This window comes from Mauremys mutica, chromosome 1, assembly GCF_020497125.1.
Source record: "Mauremys mutica isolate MM-2020 ecotype Southern chromosome 1, ASM2049712v1, whole genome shotgun sequence".
In the NCBI taxonomy this organism is placed as follows: domain Eukaryota; kingdom Metazoa; phylum Chordata; order Testudines; family Geoemydidae; genus Mauremys; species Mauremys mutica.
In genome coordinates, this window is record NC_059072.1 from 335,773,057 (window position 1) to 335,790,831 (window position 17,775).

Sequence of the window (17,775 nt, forward strand, 5' to 3'; positions counted from 1 at the left end):
GCCTGAAACAATTATTTGAAAAAAAATTGTTTCACAAAAGATTTCAAAATTGATTTTGTCCCAATTTGGGATGAAAAAATTAAAAATTTCAATTTTTCACTGGATGGAAAATCCATTGTCTGACCAGCTCTACTCTCTCAACTTCATGGAGTCCAGAAAGTTGCAAACACATGGTTTTCTCACATCAATAAGTAGGACTATCCAAACCCAATTCATCAGTGTAGCCAATGTAAAACTGGCTTTTCCCCCTCTAAAATTCTCCATGGATTTAATATACCCTGTAGTACTTCTCTAAGGTCCTGATCTTGCAAACATTTATACTGAAGTCAATGAGACTACTCGTGTGAGTCAAATTAAGCACGTGCATAAATGTTTTCATGATCTTAGCCTAAACTTATATCCATCTATTCCTGGCCCGTCCACTCACACTGCTCCTCTTTGTCATCTCTCCTCAGCCTACCACAGCTAGGGGCTGAAAGGGCTCACCTTCATTTTACTCATCTGCCTGTCTGGAAGTCTCTGCTATGTTCCTTACTAATACAACGATTCTCTTCGCCTCCTACTATTAGGGTTGCCACCCTCCAGGATTGGCCTGGAATTCTCCCGGAATCAGCATCCATCTCCCAGTGACTATTGAAAGCAATCCAAGAGATTTTAATAGGCTATTTTAAGAAAATGACATTCTACCATGTTGGGAGGGAAAAATCTCCGGAGTTGGCAACCCTACCTACTATCCTTCTTCTCCTTATCTTTCCATTGACTTTCTCTGCAACGCATTTTCTGCTTCAGTCTTTGAAGAAAAGCACTTGGGTGAGTACCTAGTGCTTTTATATCTGGTGCCTCATATACAATTCAGACTGAAACGTATCTAATAAATGGATGACTCAAAGCTCTAGACCAAACCCAGCATTCCCATTATATTAAAAGGCATGTTATTTAGATATCATCATGCCTAGGAGCCCCAGTCAGACCAGGGTCCCATTGTGCTATGCACTGTACAAACACAGAACAAAAAGACAGTCCCTGCCCCAAAACACTTAATGTCTAAGTATACGGTAAGAACCAACAGGACAGCTACAGACAGCTGGACATGAAAAGACAAGGAAACAATAAACTAATGAGAGTTAAACATTTAGGTGCTTTTGAAAATCCTTCAAGGTGCCTGTCTGCATCTTTAGGCCCCTAAATACCTTTATAAATCTGGCCCTTCCAATCTAAGTACAATGGTGCATTAGGGCAGACACTGTCCCTGCAGATTCCCATTGACATCACCATTGTGTCCACCCACAGTCCCTTTTGTGAGCTTGTCAGTTTGCAGGATTAAGGCCTAATAGACACACACTAGTTTTTCTGAACTTACCTGTCTTTAAGGAGCTCCTTTTCGTGACTCTTTCTGGCAGCATTTGATACATTTTAAGAAGACAAATGTTCTTCTCCTCTAGCTGAGAAATTTGATCCCTGCATTCTTGTCTTTTGAAAGAGTGCAGACAAGTCGTTATTTCAGAAGCCTGATTCTACTAAAATTTAATACGTTAATACTGAAGCTTGTGTAGTGAAGATCACCTGTTGGTGGGAGAACATGTTGACCTGGGTAGAGATCTCCAGTAAATACATATTAGTGAATCAGAATGCATGTATTTACCTAATTTCTTACAATAACCAGTGAGCATCCATCCTGTGTGGTGAGTGACCTCACATCATTTAAGCTCCAAGCCTAAAATCAGGTCTGTGTCAGCAAAACTCCATTGAATTCACTGGAGCTCCTTGAGTGCAGAGAATTCAGCCTGTGCTGAGCTGATTGCAAGATCAGCTCCTTAGTTAGCAATTAACAAAGCCAAATAATGGATCGTTGTCCCCACACAATAAATAACCCATCTACAGAAATGATCATTTCTCTCTCCCCACACACAAGCTAAAAAAGCCCTCAATATGAGCCAGTTAAATACGTTCTATACCATCCATCTCCCCCTTCTCCCAAAGAAGCTGATCCAGTGCCCATTGCAGCCAGTGGAAAGATGATTGTAGACTTCAGGGTGCCTTGGAGCAGATCCCAAATGATGGTTAACAGATTTAACATGCAGTGACTGCCTTATTACATCTACAACAATGTAAATGAAATTTAAGACTCTTAATTGAAAGTGTTATTGATTAAGGTAATTAAATTGAAAGACCCTATTAATTATATTAGAATGCAAAATTAGTATCTAATGGGGCACCTCTCTTGGGAAAGTGTCTTGCCCAGTAAAATGCTGCATGTAATTTGAATTGCTTTGAAATCATTTTTAAAAGACAGGTGCATGTGCTGTTTGTAAAATACATATTATTTTTTTGATCTTCTGTCTGGGACCCCTGCCTGAAGTAGGCACAGATAGAGTTTTAATTCCATGGCAGCCACCACCTTCCAAGCTAAAATCCCACATTATTAAAACATCTAAATCAGGAGGCGAGGATTACAAACATCCTGGGTTGGATTTTTTATTAAAAAGTGAACATTTATGTGAAGGTGCCGGCAGTTTAAAAGCCATATAAGACTGTGGCTGCACTGAACACTTAACAAGAAAGAAAGAGCCTCTTGTTGCGCTGTTTGGCCTGTACTATCAGACCTTTGCCTGGTGCTTTAACCACAGCCACCCCAATGCAAAATTTACCTTTAATTAAAACATCTAGCTGTTAGGCTTCTTAGGCTCTGGATGTATTTTTCCTACTTTTTAAATAAAAATGGAAACTTTATCTCAGTAGAGCAGCTGCTAGAAATACATATTTTATGTTGTCATAGTGATACATCTTCACCTCTCTCCGCAAGGCAAGTCTCCTATTGACAATGGTGCTTTGGAGACAGCAGACCGAGTGGTACCTTGGGTTACACTAATTCAGCCTTATTAACTTCAGTGGGTAAAGAATATTTTACTTTAAAAATTCCCTGTTTCTAAAAGAAAAGCCTGGGCAATTGCTCTTTGTTTCTTAATATTTTAATTAAATGCAAACTGATTTTAGAAACTTAGTGGAGATCAGACACTAAGCACACTCCAGCATTCTTTCCTGATGCTCAATATTTTTCCATGAGGCGAGTTCAATGAGAATGGGCATACTTGCGTAAATGCAAAAACTCTGTTTCTAAACTGACAATATGGATGTCAGCACAGCCCCTGACAGCACAGGCCTTTCAGCCTGCCAGATTTTGTGTCTAATAGCTTCGAAAACAGAGGGAAGGAAAAAGTCAGACATTGTTAATTCATTGTCCCAGCTACCCACCAGCTCTATATCCTTAAGGACTTCTTTTTTGCTCTTCTCAGATGGTCAAGAGATGTTAATATCCTGCCTGCTCTACTGAATTATTTCAATAAAAGTCTGTATTGCAGGAGAAAAAAAAGCAAGGTGTCTATTGCAACAGACATCCAACAAAAGTTCCTGGTGGAATCTACAGTTACAGTAAATGCTGGTTCATAAGATCTCAGCCTTCAGCATGGATTCATAAAAGCACTGGGCCAGCCAAAGGTGCTACACCAGTTTACACCAGCTGAGACTCTGGCCCACTATTTCATTTGATTTAAACACTGATTCACACTGCATATATTTATGCAGCTGAATACTGGTATGTATACAGTTGGGAAGTGGAATTCCACTTATGAATAGTGGGAAAACATTCTTTTCCCACTCTTCTCCCCATCCCAAGCCATCATGCAAGGGGCATGATTGACAGCTCTTAGATTTAAGTCATCCATGTCTACCAGAGCACCAGCAGCCCTGGAGAATAACTCTTAATTCTCATCCATACCTCAGATGTGCAAGCTGCAAGGCCTACTTCTTTGTCAAGACTTTTCCTGGAGGGGCGGGAAGTGGAATGGGGAGAATTCTATCTACAATAGATTGTAAGTTTTGTTTTTAGATATGGATCTCTTTGAATTTTTGTAGATGTTTTCTTAGGTTGTAAAATGCCTACTAGACACTCACTAAATAGGAATAAATATGTATCCATCAGAACAGGTCTAACTTGCAAGCTTTTACCACACTGCCCTGAGAACCAGCCTTTCTGGAGGGCCACTTGAGGGATGAAAGGTTGATTCTTCTTCAAGTGTTGGTGTCTATATGTATTCTACTATGGGGAAGTGGCAGTATGCATGAGCTACATGTGCCAGAGACTGGAAGACTCTTGCTAGCAGTGTCCATTGGTCCGCACCTGTGTTCTTCCTCTCCTCAGACTCTGATCCAACGCCCAATGAAGTCCTTTGAAATACTCTTACGGACTCCAGTGGGTTGTGGATCAGGCCGAAAGAAAGTCATTGGCTCCCTTAGCAACTCTGCTTCATCTTATTCAGAATCTGTTGGCTTGGTCAACAGTTGGATTATCTATGCTAATTAAGAGCCACCAATACAATGCTCTCCCTTGATTCTAAGAGCCTTGGTGAAAGCAGTGGAGGGAGGAATACTTCCCCCTCCCGTATGTAGAGTTTGTTTGATACTAGAAAAATGACTAGGTACACTGAAGTGGGTTTTCAACTCAGAAGCAATGACTGTGAACTATAAATTGCCCTGAAGAAGACCTCAAGGCCAAATGGTTGGCATGAGTCTCCTATGTGACATGTGTTGATTTGCAAGAAATGTGAGTGGTCTGGTTATTTCCTTGTTTCTGGTGTTGGCTAGATGTCTGCTCTCTCTCTCTCTACATTGACTGAACGTTTAAAACCCGGCTGGTGTTGTGTAGGATACTGGGGCACAGACAGGTAATACAAATCTATGGGTGGGGTATATATATGTACATGTGCAGGCATTGCTGCATTGAAAACAATTGCCAGACTGCACCCAGTAATCTCTTCATTTAAATCTACTGTGTGGTAGTGTCTAAAGGCAAATCAAATCACAGCAGCCACATTTTTGAGGATTAGGAGCTTCCTGTGTGAGACAGTATGTGTTTTAAATATTTTAAGCTGATTTACAAAACTGGTAAACAATGTGCAGGGTGGTGTTGGGTGACCTCTTTTACATGCCTGATCATCCTGTCAACATTTATAATGCCTTTGATATTTCCTTCTCATCAGGATAGAATCAGTTAAGCATTTGTATTTCCCCAAGATCAGATTGCATTACTCTTTGCTCCACGTTTCATGGCAATAAATGTTGACATTAATTTCTGTAGATTTCACATAAAGTGATTGTTAATTTATTCATGGTTGAAAGGAATCGAAGAGAGGAAAGAAGGGAGCGTTCTCTAAAAGAAAAATACACAGCGCATAGCATAAGGAATGCAGATCTTTCATGCCTATTTGTTTTGCACAGAATTATAAATGCTATATCCTGATTAGCAATTGTGACCTATTTAAAGCTGTACTGTTTCTCTCTGTTCCTATTCTCCTTAAACACTAAGAACTAGACATGAGATTTTATAATCCATCAGATGTAGAATGTGCGTAAGAGATATAATTATTGTGCTTCAGCAACTTGGACCAAAGCCCTGTTGTTGTATTTCTAGACAGTACGCTGTGGATAATATAGATGCATTTTTACGTTGGTAATTTCAGTTAGCAAGAGATGTTGTGTTTCCATAAATGAAGGTAAATTGTGGGATTTTAACACACTGATTACTATTCCAGCCTTGTCCCCAACTAATGAGAATTAAATGGATACTTGTCAGCTGGAGAACATCCTTATCTGTTACTATGATTTCTGATTTAGTAATGTTTATTATGGTAAATGGGGGAAATACTTGTATCACTTCTTAATCATTTGATTAGCAAGATAATTAATTGTGTTGTGCTACTATCGTCTGTAAGGGTGACTGGAAGATGATTGAGTTCCCAGAATTCAATCCGCCTTGAACAATTACGATTTTTTCCAAGATGAACTTCACCCTGGATATTGGACTTTGTCCTAAAATCTCCATAACATGTGTCATGTTTGTGCAGACTCTGTGCTTTAAGCCAGGACAGGTAATATTTAATATCAAGATAAAAAAATGTAGGATTTCAGCTTTGTCCTTTATGCAGCAAACATGCACTAGAAGTCTGCTGATCAAAACAAGAGTGAGCATATTAAATCTTGAGAAGAGCCAGTGAAGTGAGCCAGCCCGCACCATAGTTCAGCGCTGTATTGCAATGGGGTCAGGTCCACATTCAGCAGAAGAGAACTGTCAAAGCAGCTGGATGATTTAAGAATAGAGTTGGTGGAAGGTCATTTTCCCCTGGTCTTAATGGCAACCTTTGTCTTGTAAGGATATAGTAAGAAGTCTCGTTCTTTCCTGGGCCCAGGGAGCTTGTGTTGCAGCATCAATAAAGGAGCACTTGAGTTCTGTGGAACATTCAGTTCTGTGGAAGAAGAAGCTTTGCACTGTTCTGGAGATGTTACACTGGTAGGGAGCAAAGGGTGTTCCATTCCGTCTCTTTGGAGTCTTCAGCCTCCACTCCAATGGGAAAAGCCATAACATGGGGAGGCCCTCAGGCACCTCTCTGGGATTCTCCTGGTTGGACCAAGTCCAGGTGAAATTAAGATTGTGCAGGGTGCTGAGTGTCTCATTGGGTGTGCTCCTGAAATAATTCGAACAGTGGGAGGAATGGTTTTAATGGCATCTTGCAGATTTAGGTCATAAATACTTAAGGAGGCCCACTGTCATGTCCAGGTATTGGAAGACACACAGTGCCTAGCACAATGGGATCCTGAGGGCAAGTCTACACTACCGTGTTACACTGGTGCAGCTGCACCACTGTAGCATGTCTGGTGAAGACGCACTATGCCGACGGGTCGGCGCACTCCCATTGGCATAATTACTCCTCCTCCGCAAGAAGCAGAAGCTAGGTCGGTGGCAGAACATATCCTGCCAACATAGAATGGTGTGGACACAGCTTTAGGTTGATGTAACTTATGCCAGTCACAGGGTATCACACCCCTGAGCGATGTAAGTTATATCGACTTAAGCAGTAGTGTAGACCAGCCCTGAGCCCTGATAGAGGCTCCTAGTGCTACTGTAACCCACACACCTCCTGGGCATGGTTCTGTCCTATCTAGTGGCACCAAGACCACTTAGAGAGCAATGAATGAGTCTGCTCCTACAGCCCTAGCTAACAGTGAGTTTGCTTTTAGCTCATGTGGTAGAGGCTCAGGCACTAAGATTTAGAGGTTCCCCGGTTTGATCCTTCCTGCTGACAACTGGGATCTGTCAGCGTGACGCTATCACCATACAAATAATAAAATATCTGCAATGTATTTTCCTTCTTTCAAATGGGTTCCTTTTTAATTTTGTTATCCTTCTGTACAAACTTTCTGGCAAAACCCCTTCTTTGATTATTTTCAGTATTTTTCATATAGCTAATTTAAAATCCTACCTACTTTCCAAAATATAAAAGATATTGTTAACAGTGCCTCCATCAATGCAATCAGCGCATACGTACAACAGATCTAAGACTGGGAAAAGGAAGACATCCTCTAAAGCAGCTTTGATTATATTTTATGTTTTTACAAGAGCAGGTGCAAAGATGTTTGTATTCATGTCAAAACGATTACACCCTTTTTAATGTCACTATGTCATCTGCCTCACCACATTTCCAAGTATGACGATCACTTGTTTTGAAGTTGGTAGTAACTTTCATGAAGTTTTTGCATGAGTTTGTGCTGCATATCATCCATTGTTCTAAAGTAGAAGTTAATACTGCCACAGCTCTGAGTATGGAATTTCCAGTGATGGGAGAGTGGATGTTTTAGGAGATTGGAGATCTTTCCCACTAGGTCTTCAGCCAGCCTAGGTTGGTAATGACTTAAAGTTGTTACTATCTGAAGTTTGCTTAATAGCTTACATGAAATAAGTTGGTGGTTCAGTCCAGCCCTTAGTGGCTAGGTACAGACATTTAAAGAAGACAGATGTTCACAGACGATACAAATTGATAATCTCTGCAAGCAGATCAAGGATTGATTAGGCATGGAAACTGAGCTTCTCTGCTGCCCATAGAAGAAAGCCCTTCCAGGTCACCACAGAGATACACTGACAGGCCAGAGTGGGGAGACGCTGCGTTACCTGGTCTGTGGAAAGCCAAAAGACTTAAGTCTGCAAGATTGTCAATTTAGAACTTTTCACAAGTACCACATTCACACACAATATTTAAAAGTAAAGGGAAAATAGGAACTGTTATCCAACAGAAGAACCGGCACCAAGCAAACCGTTATAAGGAAATGGAGACTAAATCAAAAAGGAATTTTAAAAAGCATTCTTGTCATTTGCCAATAGTGATGGCCAAAATTTGTCCTTGGTCACCTATGTGCAACCCCTGCAAGGGTCAGCGACAGTCCTCTGCCTGCGGCCAATGTCAGAATCAGGCCCTCATGTTGTTAGAAGAGCTGGTTGAAAATGCCAGTTATTTTCCCCTGGAAATTTTGAAATGTTTTCTATTGTTTTCTAAACTTCCCATAAAAACATCTAGTTTTTTCAACAAAAATTTTAAACCATTTTTCAGCATTTTTAATAATGATTTTCAGGGGGGGAAAGGTTTAGTTTTAAGTTTGGGGTTTTCAACAAAAAAACGGAAATTTCCCCCAGTGTTTTTTGCTCCACTCTAATGACTAGATCAATGGAATTACTCCAGATTTACAACAGTGTCAATGAGAGTGAAATTTGGCCCCTATGCCTTTGCAATGTTGACAAAAATTTACCACCATCGTCCTCATTTTAAACACTGTAGTTTTGTAAAATTCACCCCTCAGCAGAGGAGCCAGCACAAGATTTATACATCTCCTAAATCCCATTTAAGTCCTCACAATAGGGTTTAAGTGTGAAGTGATTGAGCCCTTTGTGCAGAGTGAATATCACTCGGTGACATTTGGACCAGTCATCTCTAGAGTTTTGCATTCTATTGGCACTATTCCGCCGCAGGATCAGTAAAAGCACTACCCTGTCTCTTAAGCAGTATTTTAAGCAGTTAGTAATCCAGAGTTTCCTTGCTGTAAGTGTATGAACCCATGCTGACTCCTCAGCACCCCGTTTATCAAGAGATCTTACAATAATATTATCTGCCAGGAAACACTTTGATGTTAAGTACTGCCTACCTGTTGTGGAATAGCATTGTACAAAGGGCTTCTTCAGCTCCCACTTTCTGTCATTTTACAGATTTCCCATCATAGATGTTTTCAGTATTTCACAGTTCAGATCACTGTAAATTTATAATCACAAACACCTCTAGCCTGAGAAATGTGTTCGTGTTAGGTGCAAAAAGTCACGTATACAGGGAGCCAAATCTTAAAATCCTCACTTACAACATGAACTGCTGATGCTTGAAATTGAAGTGGCTGTTTTTTTCCTCCTGAGGTGCACGTATTTTGCTTGTGCAATTAAAAAAAGTTATCAGCAACCGAAAAATTAGTTCTGAGCATGTTCAATAGGCGCCTTCTTTTTTTTTTTTTAAAGCAGGATGAAGTCTGATCCCTTCTTTCTCTGCCCGCATGCACAGAATGTTCAGATGTTACAGCGATGGATGCCAACATAAAAACATAGCTAATGAGATTAGATTGGTTGGTTGATTGATTCCCTCTATAGAGGCATGGTTCTTCTCAAGCTTCTGATGGGGCACTTTGCATAAGGGAGATTATAACTCGCCCAAACACAACACAACCCATCTCCAAACACAGAGGTGAAAACCCTTGCAGTGCAAAGTGATTGCAGTTTTCAGAACTTGATACTGCTGAAGAGAGGATGAAAAATGGCTCTTGGATTGGTCTAGTCCTATGAGACTGCACCAGCCAATCAAGAATGAGTGCTTTGGCCCCACCCTTTGTATGTTTCCCTTTCCTGTCCCCTCCCCCATATCTAAACAGGGGAGGGAAATCGGTCTCATACATCAGAGAGAATCCTCTGCAACCCCTTTTGAGCTGCTTGAAGGTCCCTTTGTACCTCTTGGGGAGCACAGAGTTATCCTAGCAGGGCATGAGGATCTTCTTATTCTTTCTGTCTCAGTTGCAGTTCTGTAAAATAGGCATAACAGTATGTACCTACCTCCACAGCTATTGTTGGGGATGAATTAATTAATATTTGCAAAATGTTTTGAAGATTTAAAAAAATGAATGGGCCCTTTTTGCAAGCATTTTAGCAGGATGCAGATAAGGAAACACAAGATGTATCAGAGAACAATACATTCATATTGTTATACCTAACATACATTATAGTATCATTACATAATTAGCTTACAGAAGAAGGAATGTGGTCCAGTGGCCAGGTCAATGGTTTGGATGTCGGGACACCTGGGTTCTATTCACAGCTCTGCCAGTGACCTTGAGCAAATCAGGTCCCTTTTCTGTGCCTCAGTTTACCCATCTGTAAAATGGGGATAATGAAACTGACCTACTTTGTGATTCATGAGTGATAAGTGCTATATAAAAGGTAGGTGGTATTATTACTAGTATTACCACTGATTTGTGTGTCACCCTGTTACTTCATCTCTCTCTATAGCAGGAGTCTGAAGTATGCAGTGTTGTTATAGCCATGTTGGTCCCAGGGTGTTAGAGAGACAAGGTGGATGAGATAACACCTTTTATTGGACCAACTTCTGTTGGTGAGAGAGACAAGCTTTCGAGCTACACAGAGCTTTATTTGAGATCTGAGAAACATACTCGGAGTGTCACAGCAAAATACAAGGTGGAACAGATTGTTTAGCATAAGTAGTTAACACACATTTCAAGGGTCCATTCAAGGTGAAGTGGGGGGAAAGGAAGGGAGGTGGTGGGGGAAAAGCAGCTGGCCGAGGGGCTTTAGTAGATTATAGATTGTTGTGATAAACCATAAATCCAGTGTCTCTGTTCAATCCATGATTTTTAGTGTCTAGCAAAGTTACGAATTTAAGCTCCCAGGCTTGTCTTTTGAAGGTGTTGTAGTTTCCTTTTGAGGATGAGGACTTAGTGGTCAGATATAGAGTGATCACTTTGTGAAAATTGTTCTCCCACAGGTGCTAGGGTGTTTTTGTCTTTTATCATTTTCCTGTGTGAGTTCATTTGAGAGCATAGTAATTGTCTGGTTTCACCCACATAATTGTTTTTGGGGCATTTGTGCACTGGAGGAGGCACACCAGATGTTCTGATAGGCATGTATAGATCCTGTGGACCTTGAAAGGTGTGTTGTGGGGGGTGCTGATCATTGTAGCAGTAGAGAGATGTCTGCACGTTTTGTATCTGTTGATCTGGCGGTGTCTGGTTCCACTTTGAGCTGGTGTGTCCTGGTTTGTGGGGAGCTTGCTTCTCATGCTAAGGTTGGAGAGGCTTGGGAGTTGTTTGAAGGCCAGAAGAGGGGGATCAGGAAAGACTTCTTTCAGGATGGGGTCCCCACTGAGTACAGGTTGTAGTTGTTTGATTATACTCCATATCGGTTCCAACTTGGGGTGATAGGTGACAACTAAGGGTGCACAGTCAGAGAGGGTTTTATTTCTGTATTCTGCAGTCTCGAAGTGGCCCATTCCATAATGCAATCTACTTCTCTAGTGTTCTTGTTTGGCGAAGGCAGTTTTGAGTGTATTAAGATGTATATTCCGGACTTTCTCCTTGGAGCATATTCTGTGGTATTTGAGTGCCTGGCTGTAGATAACAGATTTCTTGGTGTGTTTGGGGTTGTTATTGGATCTATGAAGGTAGGTGTGGTGATCCATGGGTTTCTTGTATATAGTTGTCTGTAGAGTTCCATTGTTGAAGTAGTCTCATGTGGCATTGTTTACATCTGTCTATTAGGTTTCAGAGTAGCAGCCGTGTTAGTCTGTATCCGCAAAAAGAACAGGAGTACTTGTGGCACCATAGAGACTAACAAATTTATTTCAGCATAAGTTTTCGTGGGCTACAGCTCACTTCTTCGGATTCATAGAATGGAACACACAGACAGGAGATATTTATACATACAGAGAACATGAAAAGGTGGAAGTATGCATACCAACAGGAAGAGTCTAATCAATTGAGATGAGCTATCATCAGCAGGAGAAAAAAAACTTTTGAAGTGATAATTGAGATGACCCATAGAAGGTATGAGGAGAACTTAACATAGGGAAATAGATTTAATTAGTGTAATGACCCAACCATTCCCAGTCTCTGTTTAAACCTAAGTTAATTGTATCTAATTTGCATATTAATTCGAGTATCAGAGGGGTAGCCGTGTTAGTCTGGTTCTGTAGAAGCAGCAAAGAATCCTGTGGCACCTTATAGACTAACAGACATTTTGCAGCATGAGCTTTCGTGGGTGAATACCCACTTCTTCGGATGCAAGTGAAGAAGAAGTGGGTATTCACCCACGAAAGCTCATGCTGCAAAACGTCTGTTAGTCTATAAGGTGCCACAGGATTCTTTGATATTAATTCGAGTTCAGCAGTCTATTAGTTAATTCAAATATTATTTTAAGTATCAGATACACATAGTGCTGTTCAGTAACAACATTGTTAATCACATCAGGGCCCATTGTCCAAGGGTTTTGAGAGTATGTGGACATTTTAAACAGCTAGTCATGTTTCAAAATGCCAATGCAAATGCAAAGTTCACAAGAAAGGCGTAAGTTCCAGGTAACCCACTTGTATGCAGAGAATACATTATTCATCATCTCTTTAGTCCTTCTGTCAGCAAAACGTAAGAGAGCAAAACATGTACTTTGACTAGGGACGTCCCCATTTCCCATAAAGAAGAATCTGTGGACTTGAGAATGATTTCTAATAAGCCAAATGATAGCAAAGATGATGGTGAAAGAAATGTAGTTTTCTGGTTTTATGCAAAGGAAAGTACAGTGACTCATGTGTTACGAAGAAACGTGCTACCCAGATTACAGTCACTGCACTCTGTAGTGTGAATGACCACCCAAAAATCTCACTCACCGTGCCATGAAAGAGAAAATACAAACTCAGTGTACTGAATGCACCCAGTTATGTGGGTGAAAATAGAACAGACGCCAGCATGTCTTCAGCTATAAAGTGAAAGAACAAAACTACATTGTAGATTTGCAAATGGCAGTTCATCCCACTATCTTTGGAACATGATGTTTGTTCTTTCATGCTAGGAGGGGGGTGGACAGACTTGTATATCTTCCCCATGCTGTTTCGAGGGGATTACTCAGTGACCTGAACGGTACAAAAGGATAAGCCCCGACTGTATCTAAGGGCTTGTCTACACATGAAGTTGTTCCTGATTAATTCCATGGGTGTACGCATATTTCAGAATAAGAGTATCCACTCAGAGTGATAAGGAACAGCTAATCAGGAACAACTCCAGACAAGTCCTTAAATTCAGGGGTCACAGGCCAGAATACTGTTCTACAAAGTCAAGGCCATCTGTATGTGAAAGGGTATAGTATAAATGTGATTTTTATGGTATCATATGTCACCATAGTTGGCCAAAAAACATGGCGTATGCAGGGGTGAAAGTAACTTAAAGGACTTACCGGAACTCCGGATCCTTAGGAGGGGCGGAGCCTCAACCGGAAGAGGCGTGGCCTCTGCCGGAAGAGGTGGGGCCTTTAAATCACCATCGGAGGGGGCTCCCAGCTGCCACCACTACCCCGGAGCCCCGGCCTCTGGCGAAGCTTTAAAGGGCCTGGGGCTCCGCTGCAGTAGCGGCAGCTAGGAGCCCCTGGCCCTTTAAATCATCGCCAGAGCCCCGCTGCCGCTACCCTAGGGCTTCGGGGACGATTTAAAGAGCCCAGGGCAGTAGCTGCAGCAGGAGCCCTGGGCCCTTTAAATCGCTGCCTAAGCCCCACCGCCACTTCCCCAGGGCTCCGGCAGCAGGGCTCTGGTGGCAATTTAAAGGGCCCGGGGTTCCAGCCGCTGCTAGGAGCCCCAGGCCCTTTAAATTGCCGCCAGGAGAAGCTGATCTGTACTGCGGCGTACCGGCTTACTTTCACCTCTGGGCATATGTTACCAGAGACTGGGCTTGTCTGTTTTTTGTTTTTGCCCCAGATAGTCACAAGACATCATACCTTGACATGGGCCCTGGTTTCTTAGACCAAAGTGAAAACCAGGCCATTCATCAAATGACATATTATCATAAATCACTTGGGACAATGTACTTATGGTTAAGGGACAAAAATGAAAGCAACCCCCCGCCCCACACACACACACCAGTATAGTACTTCTTTAAATAGTTTGTAAGCGTTCTAGTAGCAATGACTGTGTTCTTTGCTGCAGAAGCTAGCCAGAGCATATGTAGCTAGGCTTGGATATTGTGTATATTTAATAAATACAGTTGTTTGGAGCCTACTGTGCTGGGATGGTTCCTTCATAGTACATTGGTTGTGTAAAGAGCAAAAGACACGACAAGAGCATTAACATTAATGTGAATGCATACAGTCAGTTATAAAGTGTTTCTGAAATTCTGCTTACAGGTACTGGAGGATGCATACATTGTCCTGTATTTCAAACATGCAGTTGCCTAGTTGTTTTTATATACTGTAAAGGTGTGCAGAATTATGCTCCTGATTTGTATATGTGCAAGATGGGAATTTGCACACCCAAATATGTGATAAAGCATGCCCAATTGTGGTAGCTGAACATACATTTGGTGTGCAATTGTATGTGCATATTTTTCAATATCTGGCCCACACTGTTTGTGAGTGTATAAAAATATATACGTAAATGTTCAAAAGCAAGGAGATGAAACAGTTATGGGTCTCAGATCAGTGTTAGCTGGGGCATGTTGCATAGCCTGTATTTAATTTTATAGCAGACATTTCACAACATAAATGTCTAGGGCCTAATTCTGCCCTAATAAATTAACGTACATAGTTGGAAAAAATAGTACAGTAGTAGAAGGTATCTCATGGGCCAGATCTTCAGCTGAAATTGGCATAACTCCACTGCCTTAAATTCAGTATGTGAACAAGGTAAAATTCTCCTAGTAGTGTTATTTCAGACATATTTGAATATCTGGGGACAGTGGGAGCTGGATGGCTAATTATTCATTTTGCCTTTGAAAACATCTCTCAGAGAGTCCATAGATTCTATACCAGCCAGTCAGAACAATCTTATGGAGTAGATGCTGGAATCACTGGGTGAAATTCTATGCCCAGTGTGACATAGGAGGTCAGATTAGATTATCATAAGGAGCTCTGCTAGTCTTAAAATTTATGAAATCTATTCCAATTCCATTAATTTTAGTATCAAAAATTTCTGCTAATTTCCAGAGTATCCTACTGTATTGCACAACATTATGTTATGAGCATCAAATTAGTATCAACCTGCTTTTGAGTTGACTCTGGACTGGATCTTGAATATCAATTAATTATTTATTTTTCCCCACTTCTTTCAGCTCCAGGGCTCCTTGAAGAGGAAGTTGGTGGTAAATCTATCACCTGTTAACAACAAGAGACCCAATGGTATTTCAGATAACTCTTTCCTTGATATTAAGAGGATACGAGTGGGTGATAATCTTTCTATGGGACAAGGCGGACATGTTAACAATTGCCAAAGCCAGTCAATGTCAGGAACCTTGTCTGTGGGGCAAGGATCACAAAGAAAGACCAGCAACCTAACAAACAGTACCCACTCTAGTGGGCATATATTTAATATGCCTTTGAAAGAGGTCAAGAAAGAACCAGGAGAAACCATATCTTGCAGCAAACACCTGGATGATCAGATGTCCCATGAAAACATTTTCCCTAACAGATATGGGGAAGATACAGGGGAACAGATGATGGACCCAGAGCTTCAGGAGCTGTTTAATGAACTGACTAACATATCGGTGCCACCAATGAGTGACCTTGAACTAGAAAATATGATAAATGCCACCATAAAACAAGATGAGCCGTTTAACATTGATCTTGGACAGCAAAACCAGAGAGGCGCTGCTAGATCTTCTCTGCAGATGGAGAAAATAGTGATAAAGAGTGAATATTCACCAGGCTTGAATCAGGCACCTGTGGGCTCCCCTCAAATGAGGCCTTCTTCTACAGGACCAGCCTTCACTATGTCCAGCGCTGCCATGTCCACCTCTTCACCAATCCCTTCGGTGCCTCAGAATCAAGCACAGTCGTCGCAGGTCTCTTCTGTATCAAATCGATCATTGACTAACTGGCAAGAAGTATCTCACGCCCAGCAGCTAAAACAAATAGCAGCCAACCGACAACAGCATGCCTTGATTCAGCAGCAGCAGCAGCAGCAAAACCAGCCATCCAGCTGGCCCACCTTGTCCCCATCAGGCCCTTCCCCAGGACAATTCGTACAAGAGAAAATTCCCAGCCCTTCCTTTCGTCAGCAGCAGTTTAGCCCCCAAAGCTCAGCCATGCCTGGGGTACCTGTCAATGGGAATCAGTCCAAAGCGATGAATAACTACATCTATAAACCAAACGCCACAACCCAGAGCAGCCCCATTGACATCGTAATGCAACCAAAGCCTCAGGATCTCAATAGAAACTTTATAAACAACACTCAATCACCACTAGAGCAGCATCATGGCAACACAAAACCTTTGTGTCATTTTAACTCAGAGCAAACTAACCAGCAGATGCCTTCAGTTTTGGGATCCCAAAGCAAGCCTTCTATTCTGCATTATCCTCAGCAGCTACAGAGCCCTGTTGCAGTGCAACAGCAACAGCAGCAACCTACTCAACCTCTCCAAAACCAGCCTCTTCAAAGGCCACCAAACGTATCCTTAGCATTGCAGCAGAAGATGATACTTCAGAAAATGCAGCAAAGCCAACAAATCTCAGGACTGCAGTATCCCGTCTCTCAACAGCACAGACAGGTAAGATGTGTTCCTCCTAAACAGTAGTAAAACAGTCCTTTTCTGTGCAATAGACTCTGTCGTGGTTCCCAGGGAGATTGGGCTAAATAAATTTGTAATGAAATGCAAAGGCCACTCACACGTAATGGAGATCCTTTGCACAAGAGTTGGTGATGGGATGTTCAGCTTTCATACTTATAACATTTAGGGTACTTTGAACCACAACATTTTTTGTGTGCCTTTTCTAAGGCAATATCTTTGCAATGTCAATTCTATGTCATTGTTTTTTCTGGGAGGACAGAGGTTGGGAAATAATATTCTTAGACATCTATTGACTCTAACTTGACAAAACCTTTTGTCTGGGAATTGTTTTGTCTGTTTGTAAAGGAAAATCTAAAACTGCTCACATGTTATTTCTGGGTTTGCCTAGCACCATTTTAAGTATTAATTTTCTTGGAAAATGTGTTTATAATAGAATGGAAAAATAAATTCTAACCATGTAAAGGCTCATAACTGTGTGTATGTATAGACTGAATGGTGGGCATCAGTTAAAAAAAATCTCTTTCACGTAGGCTCAGTAGGCTTATAAAGTAACTATATGTGGTAGAAATGAGCAAGGACAAGAAAATAGCAGGAAGTAGATAACTCAGGGTGGGCACTAAAAACTGAGACACTCAGAATTACAGGCTTCTTTTTGATAAATTTGGCCTTAATCTCACAAGGCTTGATTCACCAGTGCCCTTGTATAGTCATTTATATTTGTGCAAAGTGACTACCATTGCATAAATGGCTGTACAAGTTAGAAGGCACCAGAGAATCATTGTCTCTGTGCTTCACTTCTTCATCTGGGAAATGGGAATAGTAAATACAGGGGCGGCTCCAGACACCAGCACGCCAAGCGCGTGCCTGGGGCGGCAAGCCACGGGGGGCACTCTGCCGGTCGCTGCAAGGGTGGCAGGCAAGTTGCCTTCGGCGGCATGCCTGCGGAGGATCCGCTGGTACCGCTGCTTCAGCAGACCTCCCTCAGGTGTGCTGCCGAATCCGCGGGACTGGGGACCTCCCGCAGGCAAGCCACCGAAGGCAGCCTGCCTGCCGTGCTTGGGGCGGCAAAATACCTAGAGTCGCCCCTAA

At 41.7% G+C, this 17,775-nt stretch overlaps 1 protein-coding gene across 5 annotated transcripts in view; it reads left to right on the forward strand.

Annotated features, from left to right (window-relative positions):
• The window catches only part of MAML2 (mastermind like transcriptional coactivator 2), a 282,219-nt gene that overhangs the window by 182,316 nt on the left and 82,128 nt on the right, over positions 1-17,775 (forward strand). For all 5 annotated transcript variants that reach the window (XM_045019495.1, XM_045019502.1, XM_045019526.1 and 2 more), the window contains one exon: positions 15,232-16,665. In XM_045019495.1, the coding sequence (XP_044875430.1) occupies positions 15,232-16,665 (1,434 nt within the window). The remainder of the gene's footprint in view (positions 1-15,231; positions 16,666-17,775) is intronic.